Consider the following 18,758-nt stretch of genomic DNA (forward strand, 5'->3'; position numbering starts at 1 on the left):
TCATTTCATCTCCCGGTACCTACTGCAACCTACATCCTTCTGAATCCGTTTAGTGTATTCATCTCTTGGTCTCCCTCTACGATTTTTACCCTCCACGCTGCCCTCCAATACTACATTTGGTGATCCCTTGATGCCTCAGAACATGTCCTACCAACCGATCCCTTCTTCTAGTCAAGATGTACCACAAATTCCTTTTCTCCCCAATCCTATTCAATACCTCCTCATTAGTTATATGATCCACCCATCTAATCTTCAGCATTCTTCTGTAGCACCACATTTCGAAAGCTTCTATTCTCTTATTGTCCAAACTATTTATCGTCCATGTTCCACTTCCATACATGGCTACGCTCCGTACAAATACTTTCAGAAACGACTTCCTGACACTTAAATCTATACCCGATGTTAACAAATTTCTCTTCTTCAGAAATGCTGTCCTTGCCATTGCCAGTCTACATTTGATATCCTCTCTACTTCGACCATCATCAGTTATTTTGCTCCCCAAATAGCAAAACTCCTTTACTACTTTAAGTGTTTCATTTCCTAATCTAATTCCCTCAGCATCACCCGACTTAATTCGGCTACATTCCATTATCCTCGTTTTCCTTTTGTTGATATTCATCTTATACCCTCCTTTCATGACACTGTCCATTCCTTTCAACTGCTCTTCCAAGTCCTTTGCTGTCTCTGACAGAATTACAGTGTCATCGGCGAACCTCAAAGTTTTTATTTCTTCTCCATGGATTTTAATACCTATTCCGAATTTTTCTTTTGTTTCCTTCACTGGTTGCTCAATATACAGATTGAATAACATCGGGGATAGGCTACAACCCTGTCTCACTCCCTTCCCAACCACTGCTTCCCTTTCATGCCCCGCGACTCTTATAACTGCCATCTGGTTTCTGTACAAAATTGTAAATAGCCTTTCGCTCCCTGTATTTTACCCCTGCCACCTTCAGAATTTGAAAGAGAGTATTCCAGTCAACATTGTCAAAAGCGTTCTCTAAGTTTAGAAATGCTAGAAACGTAGGTTTGCCTATCCTTAACCTAGCTTCCATTACTTCTACGGAATCCAAACTGATCTTCGCTAGGTCGGCTTCTACCAGTTTTTACATTCGTCTGTAAAGAATTCGCGTTAGTATTTTGCATTCGTGACTTATTAAACTGATTGTTCGGTAATTTTCACATCCGTCATCACCGGCTTTTTGGGATTGGAATCATTATATTCTTCTTGAAGTCTGAGGGTATTTCGCCTGTCTCATACATGCTGCTCACCAGATGGTAGAGTTTTGTCATGACTGGCTCTCCCAAGGCCGTCAGTAGTTCTAATGGAATGTTGTCTACTCCCGGGGCCTTGTTTCGACTCAGGTCTTTCAGTGCTCTGTCAAACTCTTCACGCAGTATAGTATCTCCCATTTCATCTTCTTCTACATCCTGTTCCATTTCCATAATATTGTCCTCAAGTACATTGCCCTTGTATATACCCTCTATATACTCCTTCCACCTTTCTGCTTTTCCTTCTTTGCTTAGAATTGCGTTTCCATCTGAGCTCTTAATATTCATACAAGTGGTTCTCTTTTCTCCAAAGGTTTCTTTAATTTTCCTGTAGGAAGTATCTATCTTACCCCTCATGAGATAAGCCTCTACATCGTTACATTTGTCCTCTAGCCATCCCTGCTTATCCATTTTGCACTTCCTGTCGATCTCATTTTTGAGACGTTTGTATTGCTTTTTGCCTGCTTCATTTACTGCATTTTTATATTTTCTCCTTTCATCAATTAAATTCAATATTTCTTCTGTTACCCAAGGGTTTCTACTAGCCCTCGTGTTTTTACCTACTAGATCCTCTGCTGCCTTTACTAGTTTATTTCTCAAAACTACCCATTCTTCTTCTACTGTATTTCTTTTCCCCATTCCTGTCAAATGGTTCAAATGGCTCTGAGCACTATGGGACTTAACAGCTGTGGTCATCAGTCCCCTAGAACTTAGAACTACTTAAACCCAACTAACCTAAGGACATCACACACATCCATGCCCGAGGCAGGATTCGAACCTGCGACCGTATCAGTCGCACGGTTCCGGACTGTGCGCCTAGAACCGCGAGACCACCGCGGCCGGCCCCATTCCTGTCAATTGTTTCTTGTTCCCTTATGTTCTCCCTGAAACTCTGTACAACCTCGGGTTTAGTCAGTTTATCAAGGTCCCATCTCCTTAAATTACCACCTTTTTGCAGTTTCGTCAGTTTTAATCTACAGTTCATAACCAATAGATTGTGGTCAGAGTCCACATCTGCCCCTGGAAATGTCTTACAATTTAAAATCTGGTTCCTAAATCTCTGTCTTACCATTATATAATCTATCTGAAACCTTTAGTATCTCCAGGGTTCTTCCATGTATACAACCTTCTTTTATGATTCTTGAACCAAGTGTTAGATATGATTAAGTTGTGGTCTGTGCAAAATTCTACCAGACAGCTTCCTCTTTCATTTCTTACCCCCAATCCATATTCACCTACTATGTTTCCTTTTCTCCCTTTTCCTACTACCGAATTCCAGTCACCCATGAGTATTAAATTTTCGTCTCCCTTCACTATCTGAATAATTTCTTTTATTGCATCATATATTTCTTCAATTTCTTCGTCATCTGCAGAGCTAGTTGGCATATAAACTTGTACTACTGTAGTAGGCGTGGGCTTCGTGTCTATCTTGGCCACAATAATGCGTTCACTATGCTGTTTGTACTAGCTTACCCGCACTCCTATTTTTTTTATTCATTATTAAACCGACTCCTGCATTACCCTTATTTGATTTTGTTTTTATAACCCTGTATTCGCCTGACCAAAAGTCTTGTTCCTCCTGCCAGCGAACTTCACTAATTCCTACTACATCTAACTTTAACTTATCCATTTCCCTTTTTAAATTTTCTAACCTACCTGTTCGAAGGGATCTGACATTCCACGCTCCGATCCATAGAACGCCACTTTTCTTTCTCCTGATAACGACGTCCTCCTGAGTAGTCCCCGCTCGGAGTTTCGAATGGGGACTATTTTAGCTCCGGAATATTTTACCCAAGAGGGCGCCATCATCATTTAACCATACAGTAAAGCTGCATGCCCTCGGGAAAAATTACGGCTGTAGTTTCCCCTTGCTTTCAGCCGTTCGCAGTACTAGCATAGCAAGGCCGTTTTGGTTAGTGTTACAAGGCCAGATCAGTCAATCATCCAAACTGTTGCCCCTGCAACTACTGTAAAGGCTGCTGCCCCTCTTCAGGAACCACACGTTTGTCTGGCCTCTCAACAGATACCCCTCCGTTGTGGTTGCACCTACGTACCGTAGGTGCAACCACAACGGAGGGCTATCTGTATCGTTGAGGCACGCAAGCCTCCCCACCAACGGCAAGGTCCATGATTCTTTGGGGGGGGGGGGGGACGTCTGTAATTAGGGTTGTAATTCTCTGAGACAAGTAGAATAGTCACCAGCATGCATTAGCGTTGTTCATGTTTAGTCTTTTACCGCTACTGGTGGGATACATAAGGGACGTGAACAGCTTCATATGTCGATTGATCACTGTAAAGGACATAGAAATGCTCGTGTTAGACAGCGTTATCAGCAACTAATAGAGTTTGGTCGAATCATACAAAATCCACTTTTGCAAGCATTCGGATGTGACAACGGCCGATTTTGGACCGCGTGGTAACGTGGGGACAGGCTGACATACTCGTCATCATAATTCTAGTCGACCACACCTAACAGCCTCAGGGAAGACCGCAGTATTATTGCACACCAAGCACATCCGAGTCCCTTCACATCTACGTCAGCCATCCTAGAACGAGGACTGGGCTGCTGCAATAAACTTTTATCATCCCGCACCTTTAGTCCGAGACTAGCAGCGGACAGACTATGGAATTACGTCCCTCGCGTGAGCTATCGGAACACTACAACACAGATGGCTGTGTTCGAAGGGTGGAGTGGTCGTGAAGCATGGACTGCTGATTTTTTATGTCAGATTGTGTTCAGCGACGAACCGCGGTCTGACACTAGCCCAGATGACCATCGTTGGCGAATAATATGGCGGCAACCTGTGTAGAGGTCCCATTCTTTCAATGTTTTGGAGAGGCACAACACAGTGTTATTCGTGGCGTTACGATTTGGTGGACCATTTGTCTCTCTCTCTCTCTCTCTCTCTCTCTCTCTCTCACTCTGTGTGTGTGTGTGTGTGTATGATTGTGTGTGTGTGTGTGTGTGTGTGTGTGTGTGTGTGTGTGTGTGTGTTTGTGGATTCATGTCATGGATGGTAATGATTGAAGAAACTCCGATACCACGACAGTATGTCACGATAATCCTGCATCATCAGTATTAACACTCATGCAAGTATATTTTGGTGCCATTTTTCAACAGGACAACGTTCACCCAAACAGCATGTGTGACTACGAACTGACTGCATGATATTGGTGTATTCCCATGGTTAGCATGATGAACGGATCTGTCTCCGACAGAACATCTGTTGCACAAGTTCACTTGTGAGCGTCATCCCAGTGTTAGTATACAGAATATCAAGGTTGAGTTACAACAGCTGTGAGCCAGCTTCCCCCAAAAGAGGCTAATACAACTTTGTCAGCCCTCCAAAACGAATCAGTACATGCATCCAGACCACAGCTGTTGATAAGTTCCTTGTAAATTCGACTCGATTTCGTAATCACTGAAATAACATTACATACCCTCCCAAACCGTGAAGTTTAATTTCGTTTCCCCGTCCCCTTGTGAGTGCTTCACTTTTGTCGTCAGGCAGTGTAAGTAAAAATAGAAACGCTTAATGTAAAGTGATCTTTGGGTGAGAGATGATAGGGAGGTGGGATGGGGGGTTTAAGATACCATTATCCTGCTCTTCGATCTATCCCTTCTTTCAGACAACCATAATTGAATTTATTGGAACGCATTTCATCCCTCCATCCATCCATATCTCCACGTTCTTCGCGTGAACTATGGTGCACATTTGTAAACTGACTTCCAGATATGAAGCAGTATGCCACAAGGACAAGTAGTGATGGTGGCTGGTGCTCTAGATGGGTGTGGTGTGCTTCCGCCTGGAGTCGCTGAGCTTCCCTACTGAGTGCCACCAAAACCACCTCACGGAGCTGCTGCTCGCCTACCTCAACGCCTCTGGCCGGATGTGGGTGACGCCTGTAGAGGTCGATGATCTCCTCGCCATCCGCCTGTGTGTTGGATCGTCTCTCACCAAGGAGGAGGACATAGGTAAGAGGCACCCCAACTTGTTAGAAGGCCCTGCAGCCTACTTCAGGCCCTGCAGCCTACTTCATTACATGGTGGGATCTAGAAACATTGAGATGTTTAGCTTACAAAAAGCTTACAGCACCAGCAGATTCTCAAATCCACAACTACAATGGATTTTCTTTTCGTTTTGTTTGCAGTTCCTTAGGCCGCCTCTCGTATTCTCACGTCCGAGCCTGTCGATCCTTGTATAAATCTTCTTTCAGATTTATTCGTTGCGTATCCTCCTCCCTTTTTGCACAGGATCTTCGGCTTTTTCTCTTGTACGAAGGCTGTTATAACAGTAGGGGCGACTGGGGCAATGTGGTCACCTTAAGGAATAAACCACTACAATCGAGCGCGGGATTAACCGAGCGGTCTAAAGGCGCTGCAGTCGTGGAGTGTGCGGCTGGTCCCGGCGGAGGTTCGAGTCCTCCCTCGGGCATGGGTGTGTGTGTTCGTCCTTAGGATAATTTAGGTTAAGTAGTGTGTAAGCTTAGGGACTGATGACCTTAGCAGTTAAGTCCAATAAGATTTCACACACACACTATAATAGACACATTTTTCAGACTTATTGTCTCTAACTACACCCTTGGAACTATTTTTGTATGTATGTTCAAATAATTGTTTACCAGTTTTATAAACTTTAACACATTTATGTTAATAACAATACATGGCAAAACACAATTTTGTTTTTTAACCCAAATATGTTTCACTGCAGTTGCAGCATCTTCAGTGGGCTTTTCTTTCTCATCTGTTAAAGATAAAGAATGTTCTTTACTGTTTGTATACATGTAACTCTTACTTTTTAAATCGTAATTACAGATATTTGAAAAAACATATAAATTATGAATTCCTACCTTTTTACCACATGGTGTGGTTTTCCTGGTGTGTTGTGTTTCTACAGTGACTGTTTTGTTCCACAGTTTGTCATCTGCAACCACTTACACATTAAAGTAGATAAATAAGCCAAAATTACGATTTGAAATTGTTGTTTCTATGCCTGAAATTATATATATATATATATATATATATATATATATATATATATATATATATATATGTGTGTGTGTGTGTGTGTGTGTGTGTGTCTGTTTCCCTTACGTTTTCTTTTTCCTCATCGTCATCACTGTCATTATATATTGAGTGGCCACTGTCACTGTCGCTGTTTCACTGTTTACCAGCTGTAAAAACAAGTTTGAATGTCAGCACAGTGACCACTTTGCCCCAGGACCATGGGCAGTGAGATCCCTTGGTGAATAAATGCAAATAATATCAAATAAATGCTTCTGCACCTAAAGGAAACCACAGTCCAGTGTAGAAATTAATTTTAATTTGAATAGAGACTATATATACCTATAAAAATTTACTGAATGAAATGTAAACGTAATCACAAACAAATCTGAAAATAACTTTCTGATATTAAATTTAACACTTTCAAACTTCAGTGTCTTAGAGAAATGCACTAATCGTTGCATGAGTTGACTTCCTGCATTTGTTTACACAAAAATCACAAGTGAAATCGTCACAGTCATCAACTCCAGCACACTCTTCATGAGACCATTGACGACAAGATGAACAATACATCCATCCTCCAGCAGTTGTCGACCATTTATCCTCACAGAACATGCATCCGGCGTCATCTCCTTCGTTTTCATCCTCGCTGCATGTATCCTCCCGAAGAGAAGCTTTCCTCCTCTTAGTGTTGGTCTCCCTTTGCTTATCTGAGGCAGCAAGTTTCCTCCACATTCTATTTGTCGTGCTCTGCACATTCTTCTTCCTTCAGTTTTCCTTTCGTTTTGTTGCTTTAAAATTCTTCTCTTCAGTCGGTTGTTGCTTATATGGACTGCTATTTAAGATGGTAGTTGAGCTACTCTTCCTCTTCGGCAAACGATCTTGAACGTATTTGGATGGCTGGCTACTATCTTCAGGAGTAACCACAAAAAAAGGACTAGGTTGCGGTGACATTAGAGCTGGAATAGTTGGTGCAGTATTAGAGAACGTAGATTGAACTGGTACAGTTTTCAGTCTTTCTGAACTGGAAGACATAGGCCTCTCTTCAGTAATAAGAGGTCTGCCAATAGACAAAGAGGCAGCAAAATCTGCTTCTTCAAAAACATCAGGGTTGAAAGGACAAATGCCACATGTTTAAAACGCATTGTGGGCTGTCATAGACGTTGCCACCGTCAGATATGCTTCTCCAAAGAGTCTGCTCATGGTATTGGATCACTGCTCATCCAGGATTGTTGCAGACGAACTTCTCTATAGCAGACACATAAAACGTGTTAAGCCGGAACATGAATGACACATCCAATGGCTACAATTTATGGGTGCAATGAGGCGGAGTTGTAACTATTGACACTCTGATTTCGCTTGCACGCATAATGACGTCCAGATTCTTGGTATGTGTAACAGTCCAGTACGAGAGGAGCAGAGTACTTGTCTGATGGCTTAGTGTGGCTCAGGAAATGGTCAAACCGTGAAGAAAAACTTTCCAGTTACATGCAACCTAAATTCTTCTAAGAAAAGGAGCACCCTTAGGTAACACAGCTTTCACTGGATGCGAGGGAAAATAATTATTGGGGCATGAAATGTCCCTCTGTGGACATACAAATGACTGCTTTCGACAGAACTCCACGTTCCGCCAATGTAACTGTCTTTCCTCGACAGGCGTGGATTATTTTTTTTTTTTTGACAGTAATTACACCAGTCTCATTGACGTTGAAGACACGATGGGGCGGAATTCTGTTTTTCATCGAAGGCAGTTTTTAATATTGAGAAAAATTTATCTACATTAGACTTGTGCAAGGCCTGAACTCCAGCGATGGATTTCGCTTTAGGCCATCGCAGTGTCAGTTCTGGGTGACAATTCTTGAATCCGTAGAAACAATCTTCTCCAACAAAACCAGATTCTATGTTGGAAAGGTGTTTAATATTGTTTTATCAATTAGTTGAAAAGCAAGACTTCCGACATCTTTAACTGTAAAGCCAAAGAACATTGTTTACATTTTCCAAATATAGTCTTTCAGTTCCTTCCCCTGTTCAGAGGTGAAAGCAGGTCGTTTTGAACCAAGGATTTTTTTCCTCGGTTTCCATGATTTAAATTGGTAACTCGTCTCTTCAGTGTCATTCTGGAGATACTAAATATTATATTTGCTTTCGTGCAAGCCATTTCGCCGGTTCTCACTCCCTTAATAGCCTACCGCATTTTAGTTGGACTGCGTCATTGTTGTGAAGTCTTGTTAGGTCGATTTCTAATCATTTAAGAGTTATGTGTAAGAGAAAACTCGAGTTATACGTTTGAATATGTTTCAGAGAGACAAACGTCGCGGGAGGCAGCGGACTATGCGTACGCTAGATTTGGAAGACCACGTTCTACAGAATATTGAGAGGAACATTCCTACAAGCTCCAGGCAAGTGGCCTGCCAACGGGGTGTAAGCGAAATACGATTAGGTGTATCCTGCATGGCAACCGCTGCTATTTCTATCACCTGCAACCAGTGCAAGGATTATCGACAGAGGATTTCCCTCTATTTGAAGGATTTTGTCGATAGTTTTCGCACTAGATAATCAAAATTATGGGATTTCTGTCTTCAGTCCTCTTTACCAAAGAAACAACTTTAAACCAGAACTGGCATTATCAATCTTCATAATCGTCATCTGTGGGCTACAGACAATCCTCGTGGAATGATTGAGGCGTGGGCAGAAATTCTTACTGACCACATACTTGGACTATTATTATTCCACAACGCCTCGATGCAGGAACGTACCTGCACTTTCTGCAGAATATTCTGCCTGGGCTGCTTGAGAATGTGGCTTTGGCAATACGATAGGTTATGTGGTTTCTCCATGATGGATGACCACCCTACTTCCGCATTACTGTTATCCGACACCTCAACAACATTGTCCTCAGTCGTTGGCTAGAAAATGGAGGCCCTGTACCATGGCCTGCTAGATCATTGGTCTTAAACCCTCTGGATTTTTACATCTGGGGGCATCTGAAAAGCGTTTTGTATGCTGAACCAGTTCCTGATGTGCAGACGCTTCAAAAGGGTGTTTACAACGCCTGTGACGCTATTTGCAGAGAGGCCGGAACTTGAGAAAGAGTGTGGAAATCCATTAATCCACTTTGAATCCATGCCAGAATTCATTAATCCTAGTGGGTCACAAGAATGGCATGTCAGTCGCTCGGTAACCTATTACCAGATGTTTTCCACTGGAGAGAGATCTGGACAAAATGCTCGCCAAGTCAACAGTCGAACACCCTCTGTGTGGATGTACATCATGGAAGCATGGGCAGTATACTGCCATTAGTTATCTTCTTGAAAGACGAAGTCATGACGACATCGAAAATAGGGGATAGCTATTGCCCTTAATAATGCAGAAATGTAACGTCTGTTGTCAAAATTACGGGCTACGTTCACGAGAGGTGAACATATTGTATATTCAATGACAACAAAAAAAAAATAACGCCTGGTAGAAGGCCCGTATGCTGATGAAAAATGCAGTGTGTCAACGTTATTGTTGTCGGAGCCTTCACAGATTGATACGTGAGTTGTGGTGCTGTATATAGAACCGGAACTCGTCTGAAAAGACGACGTGGAGACACTCTTGCGTCCAGTGTTGTCACTGGACGAACCAATGTCGCCAAGCTTCTCCCTGCTGCCACGTCAAGAGAACGTGCAACAATGGTAGCTGTGTTGACAGTCTGTGAAGCTCAACACGTATTGTGTAAAATTTCCTTATGTGGGTAATGTAGTTAGTCTTACTACTATCTGCTTTGACAATAGCGCTGTAGTGCTAATCATTGGGATATCCAAGCATTTAGTGCACTTCATGCCATGTTTACGTATTTTGTATGCCACTCTCATGCAGTCTTAATGGTAAGCAGCGCAGGAATATATTGCAGCCCAGTACGTATCACTCCTCTAGAAACATTGAACACAAAAACTAACTAATTACAGCATGCATAATTTAATAACTCATGTTTCCCACACTCCATTCCAAAATGGAATGCGGAGGAATTCAAATATGTCTTACATTTCCAAGTACACTTTATCATGCTCTTCAAAATGGTCTTCAAAGCGTGGATGTAGATATAGCTCATGATTACCACATAATCTCCATAATTCGCCGCAGGATTTAGACCAAGACACATGAGTGACCAGTCCAAACATGGACTGCTTCACCTGCAAGAAATTTGTCCACTGGTGCAATTCAATGTAGATTAACGTTATCATTAATCAAGAGTAAACCTAGAGCAACAGCATCTCTGGATAGTCGCTTATGTTACTAAGTACCTCATCCCAGTACCTCTAGACATCTGCAGAAGGAGTTCGATATCAATCCATACAAATCTTTGACCATTTTGCGGAGTGATGTGAGGGTGGGACCCTATGTTGCGAGGGTCGTTTCAACGACGCTGCCGAAGTTTCACTGGGAAGCCCTTTCACATCCTCTATATACACTCCTGGAAATTGAAATAAGAACACCGTGAATTCATTGTCCCAGCAAGGGGAAACTTTATTGACACATTCCTGGGGTCAGATACATCACATGATCACACTGACAGAACCACAGGCACATAGACACAGGCAACAGAGCATGCACAATGTCGGCACTAGTACAGTGTATATCCACCTTTCGCAGCAATGCAGGCTGCTATTCTCCCATGGAGACGATCGTAGAGATGCTGGATGTAGTCCTGTGGAACGGCTTGCCATGCCATTTCCACCTGGCGCCTCAGTTGGACCAGCGTTCGTGCTGGACGTGCAGACCGCGTGAGACGACGCTTCATCCAGTCCCAAACATGCTCAATGGGGGACAGATCCGGAGATCTTGCTGGCCAGGGTAGTTGACTTACACCTTCTAGAGCACGTTGGGTGGCACGGGATACATGCGGACGTGCATTGTCCTGTTGGAACAGCAAGTTCCCTTGCCGGTCTAGGAATGGTAGAACGATGGGTTCGATGACGGTTTGGATGTACCGTGCACAATTCAGTGTCCCCTCGACGATCACCAGTGGTGTACGGCCAGTGTAGGAGATCGCTCCCCACACCATGATGCCGGGTGTTGGCCCTGTGTGCCTCGGTCGTATGCAGTCCTGATTGTGGCGCTCACCTGCACGGCGCCAAACACGCATACGACCATCATTGGCACCAAGGCAGAAGCGACTCTCATTCGTCCCTCCATTCACGCCTGTCGCGACACCACTGGAGGCGGGCTGCACGATGTTGGGGCGTGAGCGGAAGACGGCCTAACGGTGTGCGGGACCGTAGCCTAGCTTCATGGAGACGGTTGCGAATGGTCCTCGCCGATACCCCAGGAGCAACAGTGTCCCTAATTTGCTGGGAAGTGGCGGTGCGGTCCCCTACGGCACTGCGTAGGATCCTACGGTCTTGGCGTGCATCCGTGCGTCGCTGCGGTCCGGTCCCAGGTCGACGGGCACGTGCACCTTCCGCCAACCACTGGCGACAACATCGATGTACTGTGGAGACCTCACGCCCCACGTGTTGAGCAATTCTGCGGTACGTCCACCCGGCCTCCCGCATGCCCACTATATGCTCTCGCTCAAAGTCCGTCAACTGCACATACGGTTCACGTCCACGCTGTCGCGGCATGCTACCAGTGTTAAAGACTGCGATGGAGCTCCGTATGCCACGGCAAACTGGCTGACACTGACGGCGGCGATGCACAAATGCTGCGCAGCTAGCGCCATTCGACGGCCAACACTGCGGTTCCTGGTGTGTCCGCTGTGCCGTGCGTGTGATCATTGCTTGTACAGCCCTCTCGCAGTGTCCGGAGCAAGTATGGTGGGTCTGACACACCGGTGTCAATGTGTTCTTTTTTCCATTTCCAGGAGTGTACATTCCCCATCCCTCCCACTGCGATAGTTTTTGAGCACTGAAGAAATATTCATGGCTTCGATTTGTTTCGAAAAATAATCACGATTCAGTATGCGACCACAATCATTAAGGCACTGACTGTCTTGCTTCGCAGTCTGATGAACCTACTAGCAGTTATGGTGATTACGTTATCATTTGACTGCCCCTTATACTCTATAGAATAATTTCTGAATGTGCACTGGTCCAGTGTGTGTGTGTGTGTGTGTGTGTGTGTGTGTAAAAGAGAGTGAGACTGCTTGTGCAGTTAAGTGTAAATCACCGTATTAAAATAAAATTTTATAAGATTAATGTAAAGGACATCCATGTCAGGATGCATTATGAATGGAACTTACTCGGTGATAAAAACGGTTTACTAGAGTTTGATCCTTTCTAGCTGTGATAACACAGGAATGACTCACGGATCAGACATCAGAGCTTCACTTCTGCCAGCACCTGCCGCCTACCTTCCAAACTTCATACGAGTTCTCCTGTAACTTTTTCAAATGTTCAAATGTGTGTGAATTTCTATGGGACCAAACTGCTGAGGTCATCGGTCCCTAGACTTACACACTACTTAAACTAACTTACGCTAAAGACAACACACACACCCATGCCAAAGGGAGGACTCGAATCCCGACGGGAGTGGCCGCCCGATTCGTGACATGTCGCCTCTAACCGTGTGGCCACTCCCCGAGGTCGTAACTCTTTCACTTTGCAGCAGAGTGTGCCTTGTTCTGAAACTTCTTGGAAGAAATCCACAATATCCCTCATTCTGAGAGTGCTCATCTCGCATTGTATGCTGAAGAGATGCTGCGAAGTTTGGAGAGTTGGAGAGTGTTACTGGCGGAACTGAAACTGTGAGGACGGGGCTTGAATCTTCCTTGGGTAGCACATTCGATAAGGACGTTGCTTGCGAAAGAGACAGCCCTGAGCTCGAATACCGGGTTGAGACAAAGTTTTAATCTGCCAAGAAGTTCCAAAAACTGATTCATACTACCTCATAGTGAGAAATCGTCGTTATTATCCACGGAACATGCATAACTGACTGATGAAAATGGAAAGTGCTACATCATGAAACAACGGTTTAGTGTTTATCAAACTTTGTGCATATATTCATCACTTAACTGGTCTTAAATGGGTAAAAAAATGGAAATGAGCGTATGGCGATGGTTGGCCGGGCGGCCCCGTTCGGGGAAGTGCGGCCGCCAAGTTCAAGTCTCATTTCATTCGACGCCACATTGGGCGACTTGCGCGCCGGTGATCAGGATGAAATGATGATGACGACAACACAATACCCAGTCCACGAGACGAGAAAATCTCCAACCTGGCCGGGTATCGAACCCGGGCCGGCTTGCATGGGAGGCAAGCACATTACCACCCAGCTAAGCAGGCGGACTGAAATGGGTAAATTTTCATACCACTCGAAACTCATATCCATCATCAACCTCAGTATAGATGTCTCCCTTCCTCCACCATCTGCGTAAATATATTCTCGTATTCGTTGTGGCATGTGGAACGGAAGTCAACAGTCTCCGAATGTTATCTTGAGGAATTTGTTGTTATGCCTGAAACACACGTAGAAGAAGATTGCTGGCTGGATGCTGGTACGAAAATATATGTCTTCCCGTCGTATCTCAAAGACTCTCTACGGGTGGGTTATATACCTCAAGGTATTTTCAGTGCGATCTGCGGTGTTGAGCCTCGCATTATTCTGCTGGAATGAACTTTACCATTTTTGCCAGATACTGTCGAACACTAGGTCTCCCTTCAACGACGGCGTCGATCTGACAATTATGAACATTAGGTCTCAGTTGATTCTAGCTCTACACCGTGAAAAGTCTGTTCTCTATGTTATTATGTCAGTGATAATCGATACATGCCAACTTGAGATGGTAACCTTTCTGCCAGTACCTCTAACCAACAGTGAAAATGTAACTTGGTTTTTTGTTAACTACAATGACGGAAAAAAAGTCGCAACGCCAAAAAATAATTAATGTAAGTAATGAATTTTCGAGAATACATTCGTCTGAATAACATATTTAAGCGATTAACATTGCAAGGTCACAGGTTAATGTAAGCGCGAGATAAACCATAGCAAATGTGAAATGCTGGTACATTATTAATTGGATTAATAACTGGTGTAACCACCAGAATGATGAATGCAAACATGCAAATGTACACTAATTGTGTTGTACGGGTAGTGGATGTCAGTTTGTGGGATTGAGTTCCATGCCTGTTGCACTTGGTCAGTCAATACATGGACCGTTAATCTTGGTTGTGGATGACTCCGGAGTATTCATCTAGTGATGTCGCTTATGTGCTCGATTGGAGACATATCTGGTGACGAGCTGGCCTAGGCAGTATGTTGACACGCTGTGGAGAATGCTGGGCTACAACAACGGTATGTGGACGAGCGTTATCCTGTTGGACAACACCCCTTGGAATGACGTTCATGAATGGCAGCACAGCAGGTCGAATCACCAGAGTGACATCAAAATTTGTGGTCAGGGTGCATGGGATAACCACGAGAGTGCTCCTGCTGTCATAAAAAATCTCACCTGATGGCATAACCCTAGGTGTAGGTCCAGTGTTTTTAGCTCGCAGACAGGTTGGTTGTGGGGCCTGGTTGGTTCTGGGGCCTCAAATGGCCTCCTTGTAAACTGCACATAGCCATCACTGGTACCGAGGCAGAACCAACTTTCAGCAGAGAACACAAGAGGTGATCAACGGGCCCTCCAGTGAGCTATCGCTTGACACCACTGAAGTCGCAGATGGCGGTGGTTTGGGGTCAATGGAATGCACAGGGCGTCTGGCTCGGAGTTATCCTTGATGTAACCGACTTGTAACAGTCCGTTGTGTCACTATGGTGCCAACTGCCGCTCAAATTGCTGCTGCAGATGCAGTGCGATGCGCCGGAGTCATACGACGAACACGATGGTCTTCCCTCTCGGTAGTGTCACGTGGCCTTACGGAGCAAGGTCATGTTGTAATCGTACATTCTCGTGACCACCGCTGCCACCAATCATCTACAGTACTACATTCCAGGCAAGTATTTCTGCAGTATCGCAAAAGGGACACGCGGCTTCTCGTAGCCCTATTACACGTTCTTGTTCAAACTCAGAGAGGTGTTGATAATAGTGTCTTTATCGCTTAAAGGCATTCTTGACTAACATCAACTAGCCACGTCCAATTTCAAAGGTAACTAACGCTCATTACAGCGTGTATTTGAAGCAAACCTGATTTGTGTCCTCATATCGACGCTACTAGCGCCATGTTATGCAACTGGCGCGAAACGTGAATAGACATAAGTTTTCGGGTGCAGAAACACGCCTACCAACTTCTGTTTACATCCCACAACTTATTCTTGGTGCTGCAACTTTTTCTTCCGTCTGTGTAAAAAAAAAAAAAAAATTAAAAAAAAATAAAGAAATAAAATAAAAAAAACGATTAATTTAGGTTGATAAAAGTCACAGGCAGAAATGCCTGCTGGTACAAACAGTCCTCATCTCCTAGCTGGTCAGCGTATTTTGTGCAATACACAATGTTGTACTTCTTCATATCCTTCCACTTTTAGAGTTTTCTTATGAGAAATAAGTACACCACATCCGACCTCAAAAAACAGCCCCATATGGTAACAGCAACTTCTCCACACTTCACTGTTCAAACTACAGTCTGGAGCCGAGCGACCGCTACGGTCGCAGGTTCGAATCTTGCCTCGGGCATGGATGTGTGTGATGTCCTTAGGTTAGTTAGGTTTAAGTAGTTCTAAGTTCTAGGGGACTGATGACCTCAGAAGTTAAGTCGCATAGTGCTCAGAGCCATTTGAACCATTTTTCTACTGACGATACAATAGTTCCCGCCTCCTTTTATACTGGCAAGTTCACCCCTCGTAACAGCTAGCGGTCAATTCCGCATTATGTAGGGGTGTCTGAAGACTTTCGATCAGTCAGTGTACGTATGACGACGCAATGTATAAAGACTCCTATTATTACTAGGCTAATTACTATTTAGCTCTACAGGGCCTTTATACTGAAATGGTTCTCCACACCACCTAGTATTGACTTCTATGTGTGTGAGTAACTGTTTGTTCACTGTTGTGGGTAAATACATACAGCGTACACAGGGCGGTGTGTGAAACTGATTGCGATTACACTCTTCCGCTGTTGTAGAAATCTGCTCCAGATGCTGCAGATACCGTGTTGAGCTGAAAGTGGTAACCAAAGTACGGAGAAATATTCTTCGGGGCTCTGTTGCATAGCAATCAGATTGCTTTCAGTTCTGAGAAATGTCCAGTTACTATTGTGGATTTGAATGATCCATGAAGTGACTTCTTTTCCGAAGAAAACATCGAACTATTTCACTAGAACTGAACGCTCCCGTCGGAACTGTTCTCAGCTGTGGGATATTAGTAGATCACAATAGCAGTATATCGCTGGGTGTATAATAAGACGTACCTTCTTGAAATGAACAATATTTTTATTGTTCTATTAACTGATTTCCTTCCATATGCACTTATATTTTACAATATGAATCACAAACTCGCAATGGCGTAGATTTTTACATCACAAGAATGGCTCTCCTCTCCTCAAATTATTCTTAACAAGAACAAAACAAAAAAACTATATCCTAAGAATAATTATGTGAGCGCTGACCGCCACAGAGTAATAAACAATATCTTTGTCTCTCTCTCGCACTGTCACAGCAAGTTACGCTGCATGATACATCATAAATGGTACTAAAACATGGTTGAGTAATCAAATGAATTTGTAGTATCTGTGTCGCCAATGCAGAGTCTTGTACCGTAAGCAAGCAAGGGAGAGACGTTATTATGGGTGGCTGGTATCCTCTTTCTACAACACCAGTGCACACGTGAGTTAATTGCATTCTTTATTTACATGAAGTGGATACTTAACTTCAATAGAGTCCATGTTCGTGGTACAAGCTCATCAGTAATAGGCCTCTTGCAGGCAATACCGGTAATCTTGCTGTAGTTACAATTCTGGTCGCTATGTACTATCGTAACCTGTGACCCCCTCTGCAAGTAGACTGATAGACACCAAACAGGAGTGTGAGTTAGTCAGTGAGGCCCTTTGGTCAGCGGCGGCGGCCTAAATTCATGCTGTCAAGAGGGCGTTGGTGGCGTGTTGCTAGTCGGTGTGTCTATGGCCTCTCTCGTGATAGGCACTCTTGATCCAGCACCTGTTATGGATCATCGCACTACGTGTTTTCCGACTATTGTGCTGGCGACGGCTTACGCCAGCACAGACTTGTTGTTGCATTAATAAGCGGATCTGAATCCCACAAACATGGAAAAACTGAAGTGTCAGTTTGGCAGTGTTCGTTCGTGGTGTACCACTCTACATGTTACAGGGTATTTCTATATACATACCTAGGTCTAGATTGAGACTTAGCACCTATTCCACAATGACATGTCTTGTAAGCAATAACATCTCGGTCGGCGAATAATTCCAATCCGGGTAGAGAGGCATTCTCACATCGGACGATAGCGAAAGTAAATCATCCATTCCAGTACTGCCTGTAGCAACGTCAAGACTAAAATTAACTCGACGTCCACGGAAAAAAATCGGTCCATTCAATATGACACTTTGTGCAGTTCCATTTGTGCCAAGTTTATTCTCCAGACTTATTATGTGTTTGTAGACTGGCATGCGCTGGCGACGTTGACGATACACACGTCGACGAGGCATAGTGCTTCAGTGCTGTTGCAGATATAGTTCAGAGCGGAATGATTCCGCTGGTCTGCGTTGGGCGCTTTTATACTGAGCGCACGCTTGATTACATAAGAGCGCTGATAACAGACTTAGCCGCTGAGAGGGCTGGCGCGGGAGCGTTATCCCGCAGGTGTGCTCTAGTCTCACTAGGAGCACGGGTACACGCTGGCGAGCGGGGGGAGGGGGGGGGGGCTAGCCGTACAATTAAATAAATAAGTTTGACACGAGCTCGGTGTGTGGCCCGGCAGAGCACACGTGGCACCGCGTGGTGGACAGCGTGTTCCGCATCGAGGCGAGCATGTGGACGGAGAAGGTGCCGGAGCTTCACGTGAGCAGGGCGGACCGCGAGCAGCAGCTGAGCCTGCTGCGCTACCTCAACGGCACGGTGACGGCGCCGCCCATGCGCTACCGACGCCTGCAGGCCGCGCAGCTGCTGCGCGACCCCTACGGGCCCTTCCTCGTGCCCGACTCCGACGACCGCATCGCCGACATCTTCGACCTCTCGGACCTCGCCAGGGCCTACTCGCGCGTCTGAGTCTCGCGCTCCTGCTTCTCCTCGTATAAAAGAAATAAACACCGTTCACACGTGTTTCTCATTTTATTTATCTTCTTTATTGGTTACTAACTTAAGACTAATAAGGGTATCGTGCCTACCCGTCATCACCAATTTGGCCACGAATGAAAGTGACAGAACTGAGAGCTTCAGAAAAAATATTTTTGTAGTGGATCGGGTAAAGAATGAGCCTTTTGTGTAGTCGTAGTTTGCAAGCAGCAGTCGGCACAGTGTAAAGACTACAGAATGGCCATCTGAGGGGCGTGCGGTCTAGTGCCTATGAGGAAATTTTTTTATTTTCAATTTTTACGTTACATACAGTACAT

General features: G+C 44.5%; 1 protein-coding gene across 1 annotated transcript in view; it reads left to right on the forward strand.

Annotated features, from left to right (window-relative positions):
• The window catches only part of LOC126176532 (aromatic-L-amino-acid decarboxylase-like), an 80,186-nt gene extending 61,772 nt beyond the window's left edge, over positions 1–18,414 (forward strand). The window contains exons 4-5 of the mRNA XM_049923688.1: positions 5,059–5,248; positions 18,128–18,414. Coding sequence (XP_049779645.1) covers positions 5,059–5,248; positions 18,128–18,414 — 477 coding nt within the window. The remainder of the gene's footprint in view (positions 1–5,058; positions 5,249–18,127) is intronic.
• The last annotated feature ends 344 nt before the right edge of the window (positions 18,415–18,758 follow it).

The sequence above is a fragment of the Schistocerca cancellata genome, chromosome 3 (assembly GCF_023864275.1).
Source record: "Schistocerca cancellata isolate TAMUIC-IGC-003103 chromosome 3, iqSchCanc2.1, whole genome shotgun sequence".
NCBI classification, from domain to species: Eukaryota; Metazoa; Arthropoda; class Insecta; order Orthoptera; family Acrididae; genus Schistocerca; species Schistocerca cancellata.